Source organism: Loxodonta africana, chromosome 12 (genome assembly GCF_030014295.1).
Source record: "Loxodonta africana isolate mLoxAfr1 chromosome 12, mLoxAfr1.hap2, whole genome shotgun sequence".
NCBI classification, from domain to species: Eukaryota; Metazoa; Chordata; class Mammalia; order Proboscidea; family Elephantidae; genus Loxodonta; species Loxodonta africana.
Window position 1 is genome coordinate 27430992 of NC_087353.1, and position 15023 is coordinate 27446014.

The 15023-nt window shown below is 48.1% G+C and overlaps 1 protein-coding gene across 3 annotated transcripts; it reads left to right on the forward strand.

Annotated features, from left to right (window-relative positions):
- Window positions 1–1665: 1665 nt before the first annotated feature.
- Window positions 1666–8785, forward strand: MYCN (MYCN proto-oncogene, bHLH transcription factor). Of its 3 annotated transcripts, none has more exons than XM_010591932.3 (2): window positions 1666–1860; window positions 6167–8785. In XM_010591932.3, the coding sequence occupies exons 1-2, from the start codon at window positions 1713–1715 to the stop codon at window positions 6769–6771; spliced, it is 753 nt and encodes a 250-aa protein (XP_010590234.1). In that variant the 5' UTR covers window positions 1666–1712; the 3' UTR covers window positions 6772–8785. The 3 variants fall into 3 exon arrangements, with proteins under 3 accessions (XP_010590234.1, XP_023406202.1, XP_003411941.1); XM_023550434.2 differs by lacking the exon at window positions 6167–8785 and adding an exon at window positions 3056–3364; XM_003411893.4 differs by lacking the exon at window positions 1666–1860 and adding an exon at window positions 2936–3965.
- The last annotated feature ends 6238 nt before the right edge of the window (window positions 8786–15023 follow it).

Sequence of the window (15023 nt, forward strand, 5' to 3'; positions counted from 1 at the left end):
GGCTGGCAAGGCCTTCACAAATGCTAATATTTGAGCATTTTATGAGCTGTTCCCTGGCCCCTCGCAGCCTCATCTTTCACTTGTTTGAATGCTGAGGTGAATGGGGGATGAGTGGCATTTCCAGTTTGGAGGGGAAAGGGGGAGGTAAGGGCACTGGGGGGAGGAAGCCTTCCCACCCCAATCCGGGGGCTAGGTTCCCCTGCCTCCAAACAATCCCGAGGGATGTTTTTCAAGGTAAAATCCTACCTCACTATGTATGTGGATGTGAAGGGGGGTTACTCAGGAGACCAGGGTTGTTCCTGGGAAGTTTGGGGGTGGGGCAATAATCTCTGATCTAATAAACGCATCTATAAGGAAGCTTGACCCCAGAGAAGTGAGGACTTGATAGTGGTGGTGGAACAGGAGAGACAAACACTGCTGCACTGGGGGTGGTCACTTCCCAGGAGGAATCTGTCCAGATCTGGTGATAACAGTAACCATAATAGCTGACACCTACGGGGGTTATTGTGCGCTGGGTACTGTTCTAAGCGCCTTCATAACTCATTTCTCAAAACAATCCTACAAGGTAGGCACCATAACTCCAGTTCAAAACTGAGGAAACTGAGGCACAGAGACTAAGTAGCCCTAGCAGTTTTCCTTTATTGCCGCTACCAATATAGAGTTAAGGCTTCTGTTTCAAGTTTTGGTCTTTAGTGGGTGTGGATGGCAATGCCTCCTACGTGAACCTTACCTGCCCTCATAATTCGGGGGAATGCCGTCCCCAGCTTCCAAAAGGCCAACTTGGGAGCAGTGCTGACGGCTGCCAGGGACACACGCGCCTTCCAGTCTGAACCCGACCGGTCCGCCGCCTTCTTCGCAATGGGGAGGGCTTGTTGACAGTCCCGCGGGGACGGCTGGAGAGCGCCGGGGATGGCCCCACTGCAGCACGACGCCGAGGCCTGGCAGCCCCGCTTTCTGCTGCGTCTCCGCGAGGTGTCGCCTTCCGCCGAGGAAACCTCCGCAGCGCCACCTTCCTAGCCTACAGTTATTTATTTATTTTCATACAAGGGGGGCGCCCCTCTCCTTTTAACCTACAACTAGAAACATCCTGCGATCTATTCCTAAATGAGTGTGTCCTCTCCCTCCCATCTTGCACGCTGGGTCTACCTTTCCTTCGAGATTACTCTTGAACAACCTCCTCCGCGAAGACTTGCTAGACGTTGGCCTCGAGCTCAGCTACAGACAAACGCAGGCAAGGCGGGGGCTGGGTTAGGAGCCACGGCTCCCTCCTCCTCCCCCCGCCCCAACACCCTGGGCCCTCCGGAATTTTTTTCTTTTTTTTTTAGTGCCCAGCACTTGCCAGGCTCGCAGTGTGGGTGCTGCATTGCACCGCTCAGCGCGCAGCTGGTTTGCAGAGTACACCGGGTGCAAGCCCGGGGGTCCAAAAGGGCGGGAGGAGCACACCCCGGGCTTCCCAGCTTTGCAGCCTTCTCTCTGCAAAGAAGAAAAGCAAGTGGCTTTTGGCGCGAAAGCCTTGGCGCCTCCCCTGATTTTTATGGAAATCAAAGGGGCGGGGTAAATCCGCTTTCCCCTGCCTTTCTCCCTCCCCCCTGTCTGCGCCGCAGCCCCCTTCTCTCCCCGCCCCCCGGGTGTGTCAGATTTTTCAGTTAATAATATCCCCCGAGCTTCAAAGCGTAGCCAGTGACAGTCATCTGTCTGGACGCGCTGGGTGGATGCGGGGGGCTCCTGGGAACTGGGTTGGAGCCGAGCTAGCGCTAGCCAGGCGCAAGCGCGCACAGACAGCCACCGAGGACCCCCCTCACAGCCCACCCGGAGACCCCCGCGCAGCATCGCCACTGGATCCTCGGCAGTCGGCGGGAGGTAAGGAGGGGGCTTGCAAACCTCCCGGCGCCCGGGAAGCAGCGAGCTCGGCGGGAAGGCAAGCCCTGGACCGGATTACGGCTAGGGCACAGGGCGCCCGAATATGCCTGGGGGACTGTTTCTGCTTCCGAAACAAAACGATCTCGGGGTTTTCCCTGAAAAGCCAGTTCCAGCCCCAAAGGTACTCTGGCTAGAAAAGACCCACCCTAATCCTTTTCCTGCCCTTGCCGGGAGGGTGTAATGGCTTCATCAGAGGGGGAAAAAAAAAACCGCTCTTCCCTGTAGGATTGGATTTGAGTTGACGGGGAGCCGGTGCGTCCCCACCCTGAAGCTGAGGTTCTCCAAAGGGTGCCTCCGGAGGAAGAAAAGGGGTTTAGGCAGGGCGAGGCCGCCGCAGTAGTAATCTGGGTCACTGCTGTTCCAGCTCCGAGACTCGGCTTTCCCGGCGACTCCCCGCGCGCGGCACCCCTGCGCGATTCTCAGGAACCGGGGTTCAGACCACCCACCCCCATTAGTGGACGTTGTTCGGGGTTTGAAAGAGTGGGGGTGGGGTTAGTGAGGTTCCAAATAAACTATTAGCAGGAATATACTGGTAGCGGTGAATGCCGAGGGGCTTCTGCCCAAATTTGGGGGGTGGTTCTTGCATTTGGGTGCCTGTCGTCGATCTCTCTAGAGAAAAAGGCTTTTCCAATTGCAAAGTTTTCTAAATCCCCTACGACCGTTTGCACTCGCGAGGTTTGCATCTGGAGGGTACTCCAAATTCTATGCCAGGTAGCTGGGTTGGAGAGCCGGTGGGCTTCCTTTGGGCAGCCGGATCTGCATCGGTGCAACTGGGGTTGACGTGCTAGTGAGAGCTAGGATTCTGCAGCCCTTAACACCCCCTCCCCCAGTCAGTGCCTTGTGTGAATGAAATGGCAGTTTCCAAAGTTGCAGAGCAACGCCACCACCCCCTACATCTGCATGCCCCCTCCCACCCCCTGTCGTAGACAGCTTGTACACAAAAGGAGGGAGGGAGAGCGCGAGAGACAGAACTTCCTCCACCTTCAGGAGAGCAGAGCAAAGTGGGGGGCTTGGAGGGCAGGCTGAAACACCGGGCGAGCTCTGCGGCCAGGTTAAGGTTAGAGGGGGCGCACACAGCCTGTCCCCCATTCTGCTCAGCTTGCCAATCCTCTCCTGGTGTATCTGTCGGTTGCAGTGTCGGAGGCTGGAGCCGGCCCCCGCCTTCCGCGCCCCCCACGGGACGAAAGCACCCCCTGTATTAAAAAGAGCGCAGCAGAAAGAAGTCCTCATTCGCCGGCCAGGAGGCGAGCCAATGCCGAGCTGCACCGCGTCCACCATGCCTGGAATGATCTGCAAAAACCCGGACCTCGAGTTTGACTCACTGCAGCCCTGCTTCTACCCGGACGAAGATGACTTCTACTTCGGCGGCCCCGACTCGACACCCCCGGGAGAGGACATCTGGAAGAAGTTTGAGCTGCTGCCCACGCCCCCACTGTCGCCCAGCCGTGCCTTCCCGGAGCACAGTCCGGAGCCCCCTAACTGGGCTACGGAGATGCTGCTGCCTGAGGCTGACCTGTGGGGTAACCCGACCGAAGAGGACGCGTTCGGCTTTGGGGGACTGGGCGGCCTCACCCCCAATCCGGTCATCCTCCAGGACTGCATGTGGAGCGGTTTCTCTGCCCGGGAGAAGCTGGAGCGCGCGGTGAGCGAAAAGCTGCAGCACGGCCGCGGGGTGCCAGCTGCTTGCACCCCAGCCCCGGCCCCGGGAGCGGGCGCTGCCAGCCCTCCCGGCCGCGGGCATAGCGCTTCTGGGAGCGCGGGCCGCACTGGGGCCGCCCTGCCCGCCGAGCTCGCCCACCCAGCCGCCGAGTGCGTGGATCCCGCGGTGGTTTTCCCCTTCCCGGTCAACAAGCGGGAGCCGGCACCTATGCCTGCCGTCCCGGCCGGAGCCCCAGCGGTGGGGGCTGCAGTCCCCTCCGGGCCAAGCGCTGCAGCTCCGGCCAGTGCCCCAGCGGCTGTTCCTCCGCGCGCAGGCGGCCGCCCGGCCAGCAGCAACGACCACAAGGCTCTCAGCACCTCCGGAGAGGACACCCTCAGCGACTCAGGTAATGACTGTTCCTGGTGGCTGCCTCTCAGGAGTACTGAAGCTATAAGGGTCATGTTCCTTTTGTTAGTGTTGACGTTTTGAGCTTTGGGGAATATTTTCGAGGCAGTACAGGTGGTGGGGAGGTCCTGTTTCCTCCAAGCCCAGCCCCAGTGTAATGAAAGTCCGCTAAGCGGGTGTTCTCGGAAGTCTCACGTTCTTTGCAGTTCCTTCCAGTCTCTTCTGGGATCCTTACTCTAGGCCATCACTGGCCCTCACCTGCTCCCCCGCGGCTCTTTTGCAACGCAGTCGTAGAAATAACATTATGAAAAGTTAGTGGGCAAAGCTGGGAGGGGGCCTAGGAGGGTGCTGGGTGAATTGCATGGGCAGAAACCTGTTAGGCAGGGGTGGAAAGAGACGCGCCGGCCAAGGACAGGGGAGGGAAAAGACACCCCGAGAAGACCCAAGGACTGCAAAATCCTATTTAGGGCGCAGGAAGTTAGTGTGAAATTGCACAGATGGCTAGTAACCGGTTTTAATTTTTTTCCGACCTCCGTTCTGGTCTCTCTCCCTCCCTCAGTGGGCGGTGGGCTATTTGCTCTTGGTGTGTGGCCAGCAGGCGGCGATATGGAGGACCGAGTATCTGAAAAGCTGAGGGTGGGGGGGCCACCCGTTCCTCCATTCAGCAGCTGGCAGCAAGCACAACAGCGGTTGTGTACACTCTCAAGAAGCCTCCTGTTTGCAGTGAACAGTGAAAACTGGGTCCGGTTTTGTCTTGCACCCTCTTTTGGGCTGCATCTCAGGACTAATTTGAGAGCCAAGTGTAGTGTTCAGTAACCCAGTACCCTTCAAAGAGGGGCTGCACTCAGCAGGCTCTCCAGGAATGCACACACCCCTGAACAGACTCCTTGATAGGAGTTTCATTGTGTGCACTGGTCTGTCTTAAGCTGAAGGGAGAGATTAAAATGAAGAATTTGCCTTGGGCTCTGGGGGTAAAGAATCCTGCCCTAACGCTTCTCCTTAGAACAGGGAGCAAGGACCCTCGTGGACCTTAAAAACCAATGTTTTCAAAATTCGGAATATAGGTGGATATAAAGCCTAACTTTTCTTCAGTGTGGATCCGTCTGAGGCTCCTTAGTAGGAGAACTTGGTGATAAGCCTCCGGTTTGAAAAGGCTCTCTGTCCCTTTAATGTCTGAGTCTTGACAGCTTTCGGTGAGGAAGCACTTCCTTCCAACAGCTGTCTTCTTGGCAGAAAACCAAAACATTGGCTTAAAGGGACCTACGGACTGGAACAGCCTCACATTTCGGCTTTAGAACAAATCCAGCAATTGTTCAGCTTTCCGGTCTCCTCTAGATCAAGCAGAAGATGTGTTTTGATTTTCATGCTTGCATTTTAAACAATAATTTTCTATCCCAGCTTGATAGTAAATGAGGAGAGGGGAAAATGGCCTACATGATGGTACACGTTTTTGTTGTTCCTGTTATTACTGGTGACTTTCAGACGAGGTGCTCCCATTGTTTTGGTTTTATAGCTACTGGGAATTACGGCTTTGCAGTAAAAATTTTAATCTTTGTTGTATGAAAAACTTGCTACGCAGAATTCATGGTCATGGAAGAAAACTTCACTTTTCATCCTTAATTAAATTGTTCTTAAGTTTTTTTTTAAGGACTTAAAGTTGAACTCAACCATGTGTAAATCTGTTAAGTGTTCTAACTGAGAAGCTAAAAATGTTAAAAAGTCTACAAGGCAGGCTGATGATTATGGTAAAAGCTGCCATTTATTGAGCATCTAGTCAATCCAGCTTCATGCTAGGTCTTTACACATTACGTCAAACTCAAGAAAGCTGTGGTATTATCCCCATTTAATAGTAGAGAAAACCGAGGCTTAGAAAAGTTGAGGAACTTGCCTGGGGTCATGCAACTAGTGTATGGAGGAGCCAGGATTCTGTTTGACCCTAAAGCCCAGGTTCTTTATATTTCTACCACCTGCTAAAATCCAAATAAGGCCCGAAAGTGCAGTAGGGCTATGGAGAAGGGGAAAAAAAAAAAAAAATTCCAGAGTCTTAAAATTATGAACTAAAATACGTTTCTGTCCACGTTTATGTGGATAGCTCCATAATAAATAATAGACTATGTGCCAGGCCCTGCTCTGAGCTAGTTAGAGACAGCATTAATTTAATTTGTGTCTGTACATGAGACTAACTCCCTCTTTTTCTCAAAGATGATGATGACGACGAAGAGGAAGATGAAGAGGAAGAAATTGACGTGGTCACAGTGGAAAAGCGGCGTTCCTCCTCCAACAGCAAGGCTGTCACCACCTTCACCATCACAGTGCGTCCCAAGAATGCAGCTCTGGGCCCAGGGAGGGCTCAGTCTGGTGAGCTGATCCTCAAACGCTGTGTCCCCATCCACCAGCAACACAACTATGCTGCCCCCTCGCCCTATGTGGAGAGTGAGGATGCCCCACCCCAGAAGAAGATTAAGAGCGAGGTGTCCCCACGTCCCCTCAAGAACGTCGTTCCCCCAAAGGCTAAGAGCTTGAGTCCTCGCAACTCTGACTCGGAGGACAGTGAGCGTCGTCGCAACCACAACATCCTGGAGCGCCAGCGACGCAATGACCTACGGTCCAGCTTCCTCACGCTCAGGGACCACGTGCCAGAGCTGGTGAAGAACGAGAAGGCCGCCAAGGTGGTCATTTTGAAAAAGGCCACAGAGTACGTCCACTCCCTTCAGGCAGAAGAGCACCAGCTTTTGCTGGAAAAGGAAAAATTGCAGGCAAGACAGCAGCAGTTGCTAAAGAAAATTGAACACGCTCGGACTTGCTAAATGTTTCTCAAAACTGGACAGTCACTGCCACTTTGCACATTTTGATTTTTTTTTTTAAAAACAAATATTATGTTGACATTAAGAATGTGGGTTTACTTTCAAATCAGTCTCCTGTCAAGTTTGGATCTGGTTAGGGGCAGGATGAGTGGGGGTCCTGCCAGGACCTCAGGACTGGGCCTGCCTTGATGCGATGCTGGGCGGCCATCGCATCGTTTCCTCCACCTCACCTCTGCGATGCCATAGAAGTTCATGACAAGTTGAGAGCCTCTGGGGCTGTTGAAGTCACCTTGTTCCAAGTTTCCAAACAACAGAAAGTCATTCCTTCTTTTTAAAAATGGTGCTTAAGTTCCAGCAGATGTCACTTAAGGGGGTTGCCATTTGATACCCCTGGGGAACATTTCTGTAAATACCATTGACACACTGCCTTTTGTACATGTCTTGGGTAATGAGAGGTGGCTTTCGCGGCCAGTATTAGACTGGAAGTTCATACCTAAGTACTGTAATACCTCAATGTTTGAGGAGCATGTTTTGTATACAAATATATTGTTAATCTCTGTTATGTACTGTACTAATTCTTACACTGCCTGTATACTTTAGTATGATGCTGATACATAACTAAATTTGATACTTATATTTTCGTATGAAAATGAGTTGTGAAAGTTTTGAGTAGATATTACTTTATCACTTTTTGAACTAAGAAACTTTTGTAAAGAAATTTACTATATATATATATATGCCTTTTTTCCTAGCCTGTTTCTTCCTGTTAATGTTATTTGTTCATGTTTGGTGCATAGAACTGGGTAAATGCAAAGTTCTGTGTTTAATTTCTTCAAAAATGTATATATTTAGTGCTGCATCTTATAGCACTTTGAAATACCTCATGTTTATGAAAATAAATAGCAATTAAATGATGCACTCAAATTTTTATTCCCTTCGTAACACTAGTTAAACTTTATCCCGTCAGCAACAGCCGTAAGTCGTGCATAACTTATAAAGTGAACTTGTATTTACATTTGAACATTCCTGTATGGGGAGGGGTCATTGTCCTCACTTGAGATGAGGAGTCTGGGCTTGGGGACATCAGGGCACTTCTCCAGGATTACACAGAATATGCTTTTAGTGACTACCTTTGCATTGTAACAATAGTACCTAACAGTTTATAAAGTGCTTTCATGTATGGTGACCAGTTGATGGAATTATGCTAAGACATCATATTCCAACCCTTTCGAATGAGAAAATCAAGAAACAGCTGTACTTGGAGTTGCTGGCAATCTTTTAGTGTAGAGCAGAACTTGTCTCTACAAATAATGAATTCTTGAAAATATACTGGGACCTATGCAAGGTTCTATGCTAAGCAATGAGTTTGGTCCCTTCTCTGGAACCAACAATCTGATTTGCAAAAATGTAACTCACAGTATGAAGTGCCAGCAGCCCAGATCAAGTTCCATGTCTTCAGGAGAGAGACTGGGGTGTCCGGCGTATTGAAATGTGTAGCCTTGTCCACTTCCATCTCCTGCCACACCAGTCGGTATTTTGGATACTTGAAGTTCTGTTCCGTGGAAGCAGGTTCAGGTTTGCAGGCCTGGAGGGCAGGGCCAGGGCCAGCCATTAGAAAGGAGGTGGAATTCAGCTCCTGGTTAGGAAGAAGTTTCTGAGTTTCCTTGACAAGAGATAATATCCTTCCTTGTGAGGCACTCTCCTCACAACCTATTTATGTTTTGGGTGAAAGGTTGTACTAGGCTATTCGTCCGGGGTTTTGTTCATCTCTTAAATTTACAACCCTGAGTTAAAAAGGCCTTTTGCTTTACAGAGAAGAAAACAGGTCCATGGAGGAGAAGGGGTCTGTTTGCCCGGCCTTGTAGCTTGTGAGGCCCAGGGCAGAGGTGGGAGAACTTAGACCGTGTCGATTTCCATGGTAGGGCCCTGTCTACTTAAACCATTTTGTTAAGAGGGTCGGTTAGACAGCCCCAAGCCCCAGAGCTGTGAGATCAGGTGATAATTGTCTTTCTGAAAGTCTGACCTGACCTTCTCCCCCTCAGATTAGAAAACAATGAATAACCTTTTTTTAATGATAATGCTACCACCTTCACATTTTAAAGGGCTTCCTGTCAGCACTCTGCACCTAGTCTTTGTATTCAGGAACCAAAAGAAAGTTACCCACTGCCTGCTAGTCAAATATGACTCACAATGACACTCTAGGACAGAGTAGAACTGCTTCATAGGGTTTCCAAGGCAGTAATCTTTACAGAAGCTGACTGCCACATCTTTCTTTCAGAAGGGCTAGTGGGTTTGAACCTCCAACCTTTCAGTTAGCAGCTGAGCACTAAACTACACCACCAAAATAAAAAAACCGGTTGCCGTACGGTTGATACCGACTCAGTGACCCTGAGGACAGAGTAGAACTGCCCGTATGGTTTCCAAGGACTGGCTGGAGGTTATTGGCCAAACTCTTAACCACTGCGCTCCACCAGGGCCCCTTAAAAGTTATAAGTGACCTCAAATTAAATGAGTACCTGAGATTCTCGAAGCCGAGCTCAATCACCCCAATCTTTCTATTTGCAAGGTCTCCATGAAGCCCTGGTGGCACAGTGTAAAGAGCTTGGCTGCTAACCTAAAGGTCAGCAGTTTGAATCCGTCAGCTGCTCCTTGAAAATCCTATGGGGCAGCTCTGTCCTATAGGGTTGCTATGAGTCAGAATCAACCAGACGACAATGAGTAGGGTCTCCATAACTAGCCACACAGGAGGAAAGCTTAAGACAAATGAAGTACCCTGAACTACAATCCATCCCTATCATGCTCTATTTTTGCTTTGGCTGCTGGGAAGCTCAGAGCCAAATACGATGGTCTCATTCCATACATTGGAGCCCTGGTGGTGCAATGGTTAAAAGCTATGGCTATTAACCAAAAGGTTGGCAGTGTGAATTCACCAGCCACTCCTGTTTATTCTATATATCTGGTGCCATTCTCTCTCTCTTTTTTTTCTTCTAAATGCTCTTGATCTCTTGTTAGTTTAACCACCTTTTTAATGTACTTTATTTTATATCAGATTAAACGACTTTTAGAATTAGGTAGATCGTAAATAAGTATGTACTTATAATATTAAAACTAAAGTGAAAAATCATATATTTGCCTTTCCTGACCCAAATGAGGGAATGTGTTACCCAATTTGGCTTTGCAATTATTTATAAATTGCTGTAGTCACAGAGGAATTAAACTTGTAGTTTCAATAACATGAGAAACCATCTATGCATTCCAAGAACAGTTTTGAGACTGTGTGGGAAACGGCTCTACATCAGCTAAATCAATAAATCATGAAGCTTAGATGGAGCACAGAGATCATCTCATTGAATTACTTCATTTTACAGAATACAGGTGAGAGGGTTCCCATATCGAATTAGTGGCAGAACCAGGACTGGAGTCTGGGTCTCCTGATAATCAGGTCAGTGTTCTTTCCAGGACATTGACTTGCTTGCCTCTCACACAGTAGCCTTTGAGCCCATCTCCCTGTCTCCTGGCTTACCCTCATATTCACCCACATCATGCTTCCATGTTGTTATTAGCTGCCATCAGGTCAGCCCAGGCTCATGGTGATCACCACTGACGGAGAATCCATGCAAAATGCAATGAAAAGCTGTCGGGTCCTTTGTCATCCCCATGACCGGTTGTGGATCTGACTGCTGTGATCCATAGGGCTTTGGTTTGCTGATTTTTTTGGATGTAGATTGCCAGGTCTTTCTTCCTAGTCTGCCTTAGTTGGAAGCTCCGTTAAAACCTGCTCAGCATCATAGCAACCCACAAGCTTCAACTGACAGATGGGTGGTAGCTGCCTATGAAGTGTCTTGGTCAGGAATTGAACCTGGGTCTTAGGCATGGAAGGTGAGAATTCTACCACTGAACCACTACTGCCACCGTTCCATATTAATCCTTCTAAATTACTGATCCTGCATAAACACTTCCAATAGTTTCCCTCCACCTGCAGGATAAACTCAGAGTGCTTCAGCTGGGCACATAGGCTGTTTCCACCCTGGCTCACCAGCTTGATTACCCACTGCCCCTCTATAGGCACTCCTCTTTCCAGCCATGCCAGACACAAGTCGGTCTCTTCTACTTCTGACTTGTTTTACCACATTCCTTCCTCCTGGATTATCCGCTTTCTGCTCATTGAAGTCCTTCTTGACTTTGAATGGTAAATCCAATGTCATCTTGTTCAGGAAGCCTTTCCTGTACTCCAAGGTGGATCTTGAGCTTTTTCAACTCTTGGTCTCTGAGCACTTTTTCTGTTACCTCTGGAGATAGATGAGTTTTCTTAATCACCTCTTTAGACGGTAGCCTCCCCTAAGGGCAGGAACTGGGTCTCATTTACCTCTGATCCTTCAGATGACAGGGCTTCTGCAGAATGGATGAGCAGCAGAGCAGGCAGCCAAGGAGGAGAGAGGTGGGGACAGGTGGAGCTGTTTTACATTAGGTGTGTGTCTCCTGCCAACTCAGGCTCGCAGGCTCTCAGGCTAATACCAATGGGAAGCACATTCATTAGGCATCAGTGAATGTCTGGGTATTGACAGTGCCCAAAGCTCTGGGGTAATGAAAAGAAAATTCCTGTCTTCGGGAAACGCACAATGTGGAAGGGAGTGAAGGCCTTGATGCTTGCGTAGAAGGCAGAGAGGGGTGATGGGACCGCTGGAATGGGCTGTTTAGCCAAGGCCTGTGAGGGGTCCCATGGCTGAATCAGTAGTTTTCTAAGCCTCCAGCAGCCCAGTTTAGAGCGCTCTGCTGGAGGAAGCTGGTTTTCTGCCTTGGTTCACAGCGTCTACCACAGGCCGGAGGAGGCTTGTCTGCTTGCCTAAGAACACAGGTTATCTGCACTCACAGTGACAATGGTTATAATCCCCCTTATCCCTGTGTAGCATTTTAGAGCTTACCAAGGCTTTTTTTTTTTTTTTTGTAATGTTTGAGCTTCACAACTCTTCAGGAGTGTTGACCAGCTCATCACATTTCCACTTTACAGGTAAAGGAATTAGGTCTTCTGGGCTTGAGTTCATTAATCTCTATAATAGCCATCTTTTGAAAATCCTAATGTGGGTTTTTTTTTTTTAAGAATCAGAGCATGTTAAATCTCTAAGATTTAACCTCTCATTTCAGAGGTTGGGAACCAGAGAGCAAAAGGAACAACATACAGTCTGCTGGCCAGCGTTCTTTTCCCCTCGTATTCTCTCTTTCTCTCTTCCTTCCTCCCTGCTTGTCTGCCTTTCTTTCTTTCAAGAAATATCTATTGAGAACCTTCCATGTGTCAGGCATTGTTCCAGGTGCTTGGGAGACATGGGTGAACAAAAGAGTCAACCCCCCCCCACCGCCAATCCCTGCTTTAATGAAGTTTATAGTCTAGGAGAGAGTGCCAATAAAAATCAACATAACAAGCAAATAAATTAAATAGCATTCAATAAAGTAGTGAATGTTATGAAAGATAAGTAGAAAACGATGAAAGAATTCAGGGATGTCACAGGAAGAGAGAGTGGGTTGCCATTTTCAGTGAGATGGTCAGGAAAGGCGCATAGGGCCGGGTGGTGGTGGGGGGAATGGTGGTGGGGGAAGAAATGGTAGTGGGGGTGGGTTGAGAGGTGGGGCCATGTGGGAGGGTGCCCAACACAGCCGTGGCTGCTCAGAGACCAGAACTCGGGTCTGGGCTTCCTGGTTCAGGGTTCACCCTCCTTCATCTCCCTCTGGAAGTTGGTAAATGTCTTCCTGTCAACATTTTATTCATTGTCTGAAGAAGAAACAACAGAGCCTAGTACTTAAGACTATGAATCTGAAGTTAGACTCTCTGGGTTTGAATCCAACTCCCACCCTCACAAGGTCTGGGATCCTCAGTTTCTCCACTGGTACAATAGATGACACCACCTACATCACAAGGTTGTTACAAGGATTACATAAATGATTTTATATAAAGCACATAGAACAGTGGCTGGCACACAATAGGTACAATTCGAGGTTTTGTTAAATCATCTGATTTGATGCTGACAGGATCCCTCCTCTCTCTATTTTCTCAATGTGTTACTAGGGCAAAGAACCTTTAAAAAAAAAAAAAAATTACCAGTAGGACAAATTCACAAACCCAAGTTTAACAAGAACTTTGTGGACTTTTGTTCCTCAAAAGGGGCCTTACAAAACCTGAAAACGGGTACCTTGGAAACAAATGAATGTGAGCTTTGAAGCCTATTTTAAGACGGATCTTAGGAATTTGAGTGCCTCAGAACATCTACGCCTTCTACAACGGTTTATTAGTTTTCCTTACTTGTAAAGGAAATCTCTTCATAGGCCACTGACCAGGGTTACCTGATCTCTTTTGATATTGACGTATCATGCTACAAGACATTCATCCTGAAACCTTTGACCAGGAGAAGTAACAGAGCCTTTTTATGGTCTAAGCACATAGACCTATTGGCACAATGCGAATTTGGAGAACACACATACCACATACTCTTATAGCACCTACAGATGATTGGCAGTGGGATGTGCTCTGCAGAGGTAACCCCAAATCTAATTTCATCTGCATTCTAGCAGGACCATGATTTTCAGCAGACCTTTGGGAGGTGGGGTAAGGTGGGAAAATAAGTCCCTTCTTCATAAATCTTCAACACGTCATCAATTCAATTGTGGTTTGTGTGTGTGTGTAAGCTTTGTGTTTAAGGCTATCTTCCACCGTCCTCACAAGGGAAAACATAAAAGCAGTCCCTCCACCCTACAACACTGATGTTCCAAGTTGATTGGGAGGCAGCCCTGTGTAATAGAAACACTTAGTTCTCAGGCAGAAGCCCTGGGTTGGGTCTAAGCTCAGTGAATGATTCACTGTTGTTAACCTTGGGCTAGAAAGGTAAATCTTGTTGCTCAGTTTTCCCAACTAGAAATGGAATAGGTTAGAATTGTTGATTGCCAAAGCCCCCTTCCAACTCTGAGGATCAGGAATCATGGGACCTTTAGAGATCACTGCAACTGTCTGCAGTATTTGTAAAAACTCTCCCGTCGGAAACATTGGGTGCATATTCTGACTCTGCCATTCACCAACTTTGTGACTGAGGGTAAGTCACTTCCCTCTAAACCAGTTTCTTCACCTTTAAAACAACATATATAATCACCACCTCATAAGGCTCTTATAGGAATCAAATGATATAAAGTATACAAGGGACGTGGTAGCACTTTGGAAACTGGGAACCCATTTATGAATTCTTATTCCACTAACATTGCCAAAATGAGCCCTTTTTGAGTATGTCCCTCCCACACCACTGTTTGCTTTCTGGACTAATCTCCAAATGGGTATTCCAAAAGAAGTCAGTTCTTTTGAAGACAATAGGTACACCCCTGGTTGCTCCACAGTATGTAGAACAGGGCTTTGCCCATAATAGCTGCTCCATAACATTTGTTGAATAATTATTACCAATAAAAAGACTTGACTAATTGTTTAAAACTGGACAGAGACCCTCAATTTGTGCAAACTAACTGGGTACACATGCTTGTCTCCTGTAGAGCTAGAGAAAACTATGACTGATCCAGTTTTTAATTGGGTTACCCAAATGAAAACAGAATATGATAACAGAAACTTTTAACACTTTGAGTTTTCTTTTGGGTTCAGCCACTTTTCTTCGGCATTAAGCCAGGGAGAACAGGGAATTCATATAAAGATTAGAGATTTGAAGCTGTTCAAGCTATAGTTAGATGCGAAGAAGACAGAGTTAAGACCCAAGTTTACTATTGTAAATGATTTAATTGCATTTGGGTTTGAAAATAAATCCTTCCCATCCTGAGGTGATCTTCCTTCCAAATCTATTGAACTATTTTACAGTCTGCCTTGAGGGAAAATCCTCGTTCTATCAGAAAACCCTTCCTCCAAATAACTCATTAGAATAATGAACCTGGAGGTTTTCTTGGATGTCTTTAACTGTAAACTTCAGGAATGGCTGTGAATACATTTTGTTTGACACTCCTGGGAGGTTATTTCTCCTGGAGTGTTACCTTACTTGGTAATTCCTCTGGGTAATAAATGAGCACATGTCAGCTTGTCTCTGCCATTAGAGCCTTCATTAACTTTGGCTAACTGTGGGTGGAGGGTGCCATCCACTTGTGCTCGCCGTGTCTGCCAGCAGGGTGAACCTCAGGAGGACTTCTTTCTTGCCCACTGCGACAAACCACAAACATGATAATGTCGGAGTGAAGAAACAGCATTTAGCCCAAGTGCAGATTAAGCCCTGGCATCAGTGGAG

Coding starts and splice junctions, on each gene's coding strand:
- MYCN (XM_003411893.4), top strand. CDS start 3,173: ATGCCGAGCTGCACCGCGTCCACCATGCCTGGAATGATCTGCAAAAAC. Junction 3,966..6,166: donor GGACACCCTCAGCGACTCAG/GTAATGACTGTT, acceptor TTTTTCTCAAAG/ATGATGATGACGACGAAGAG.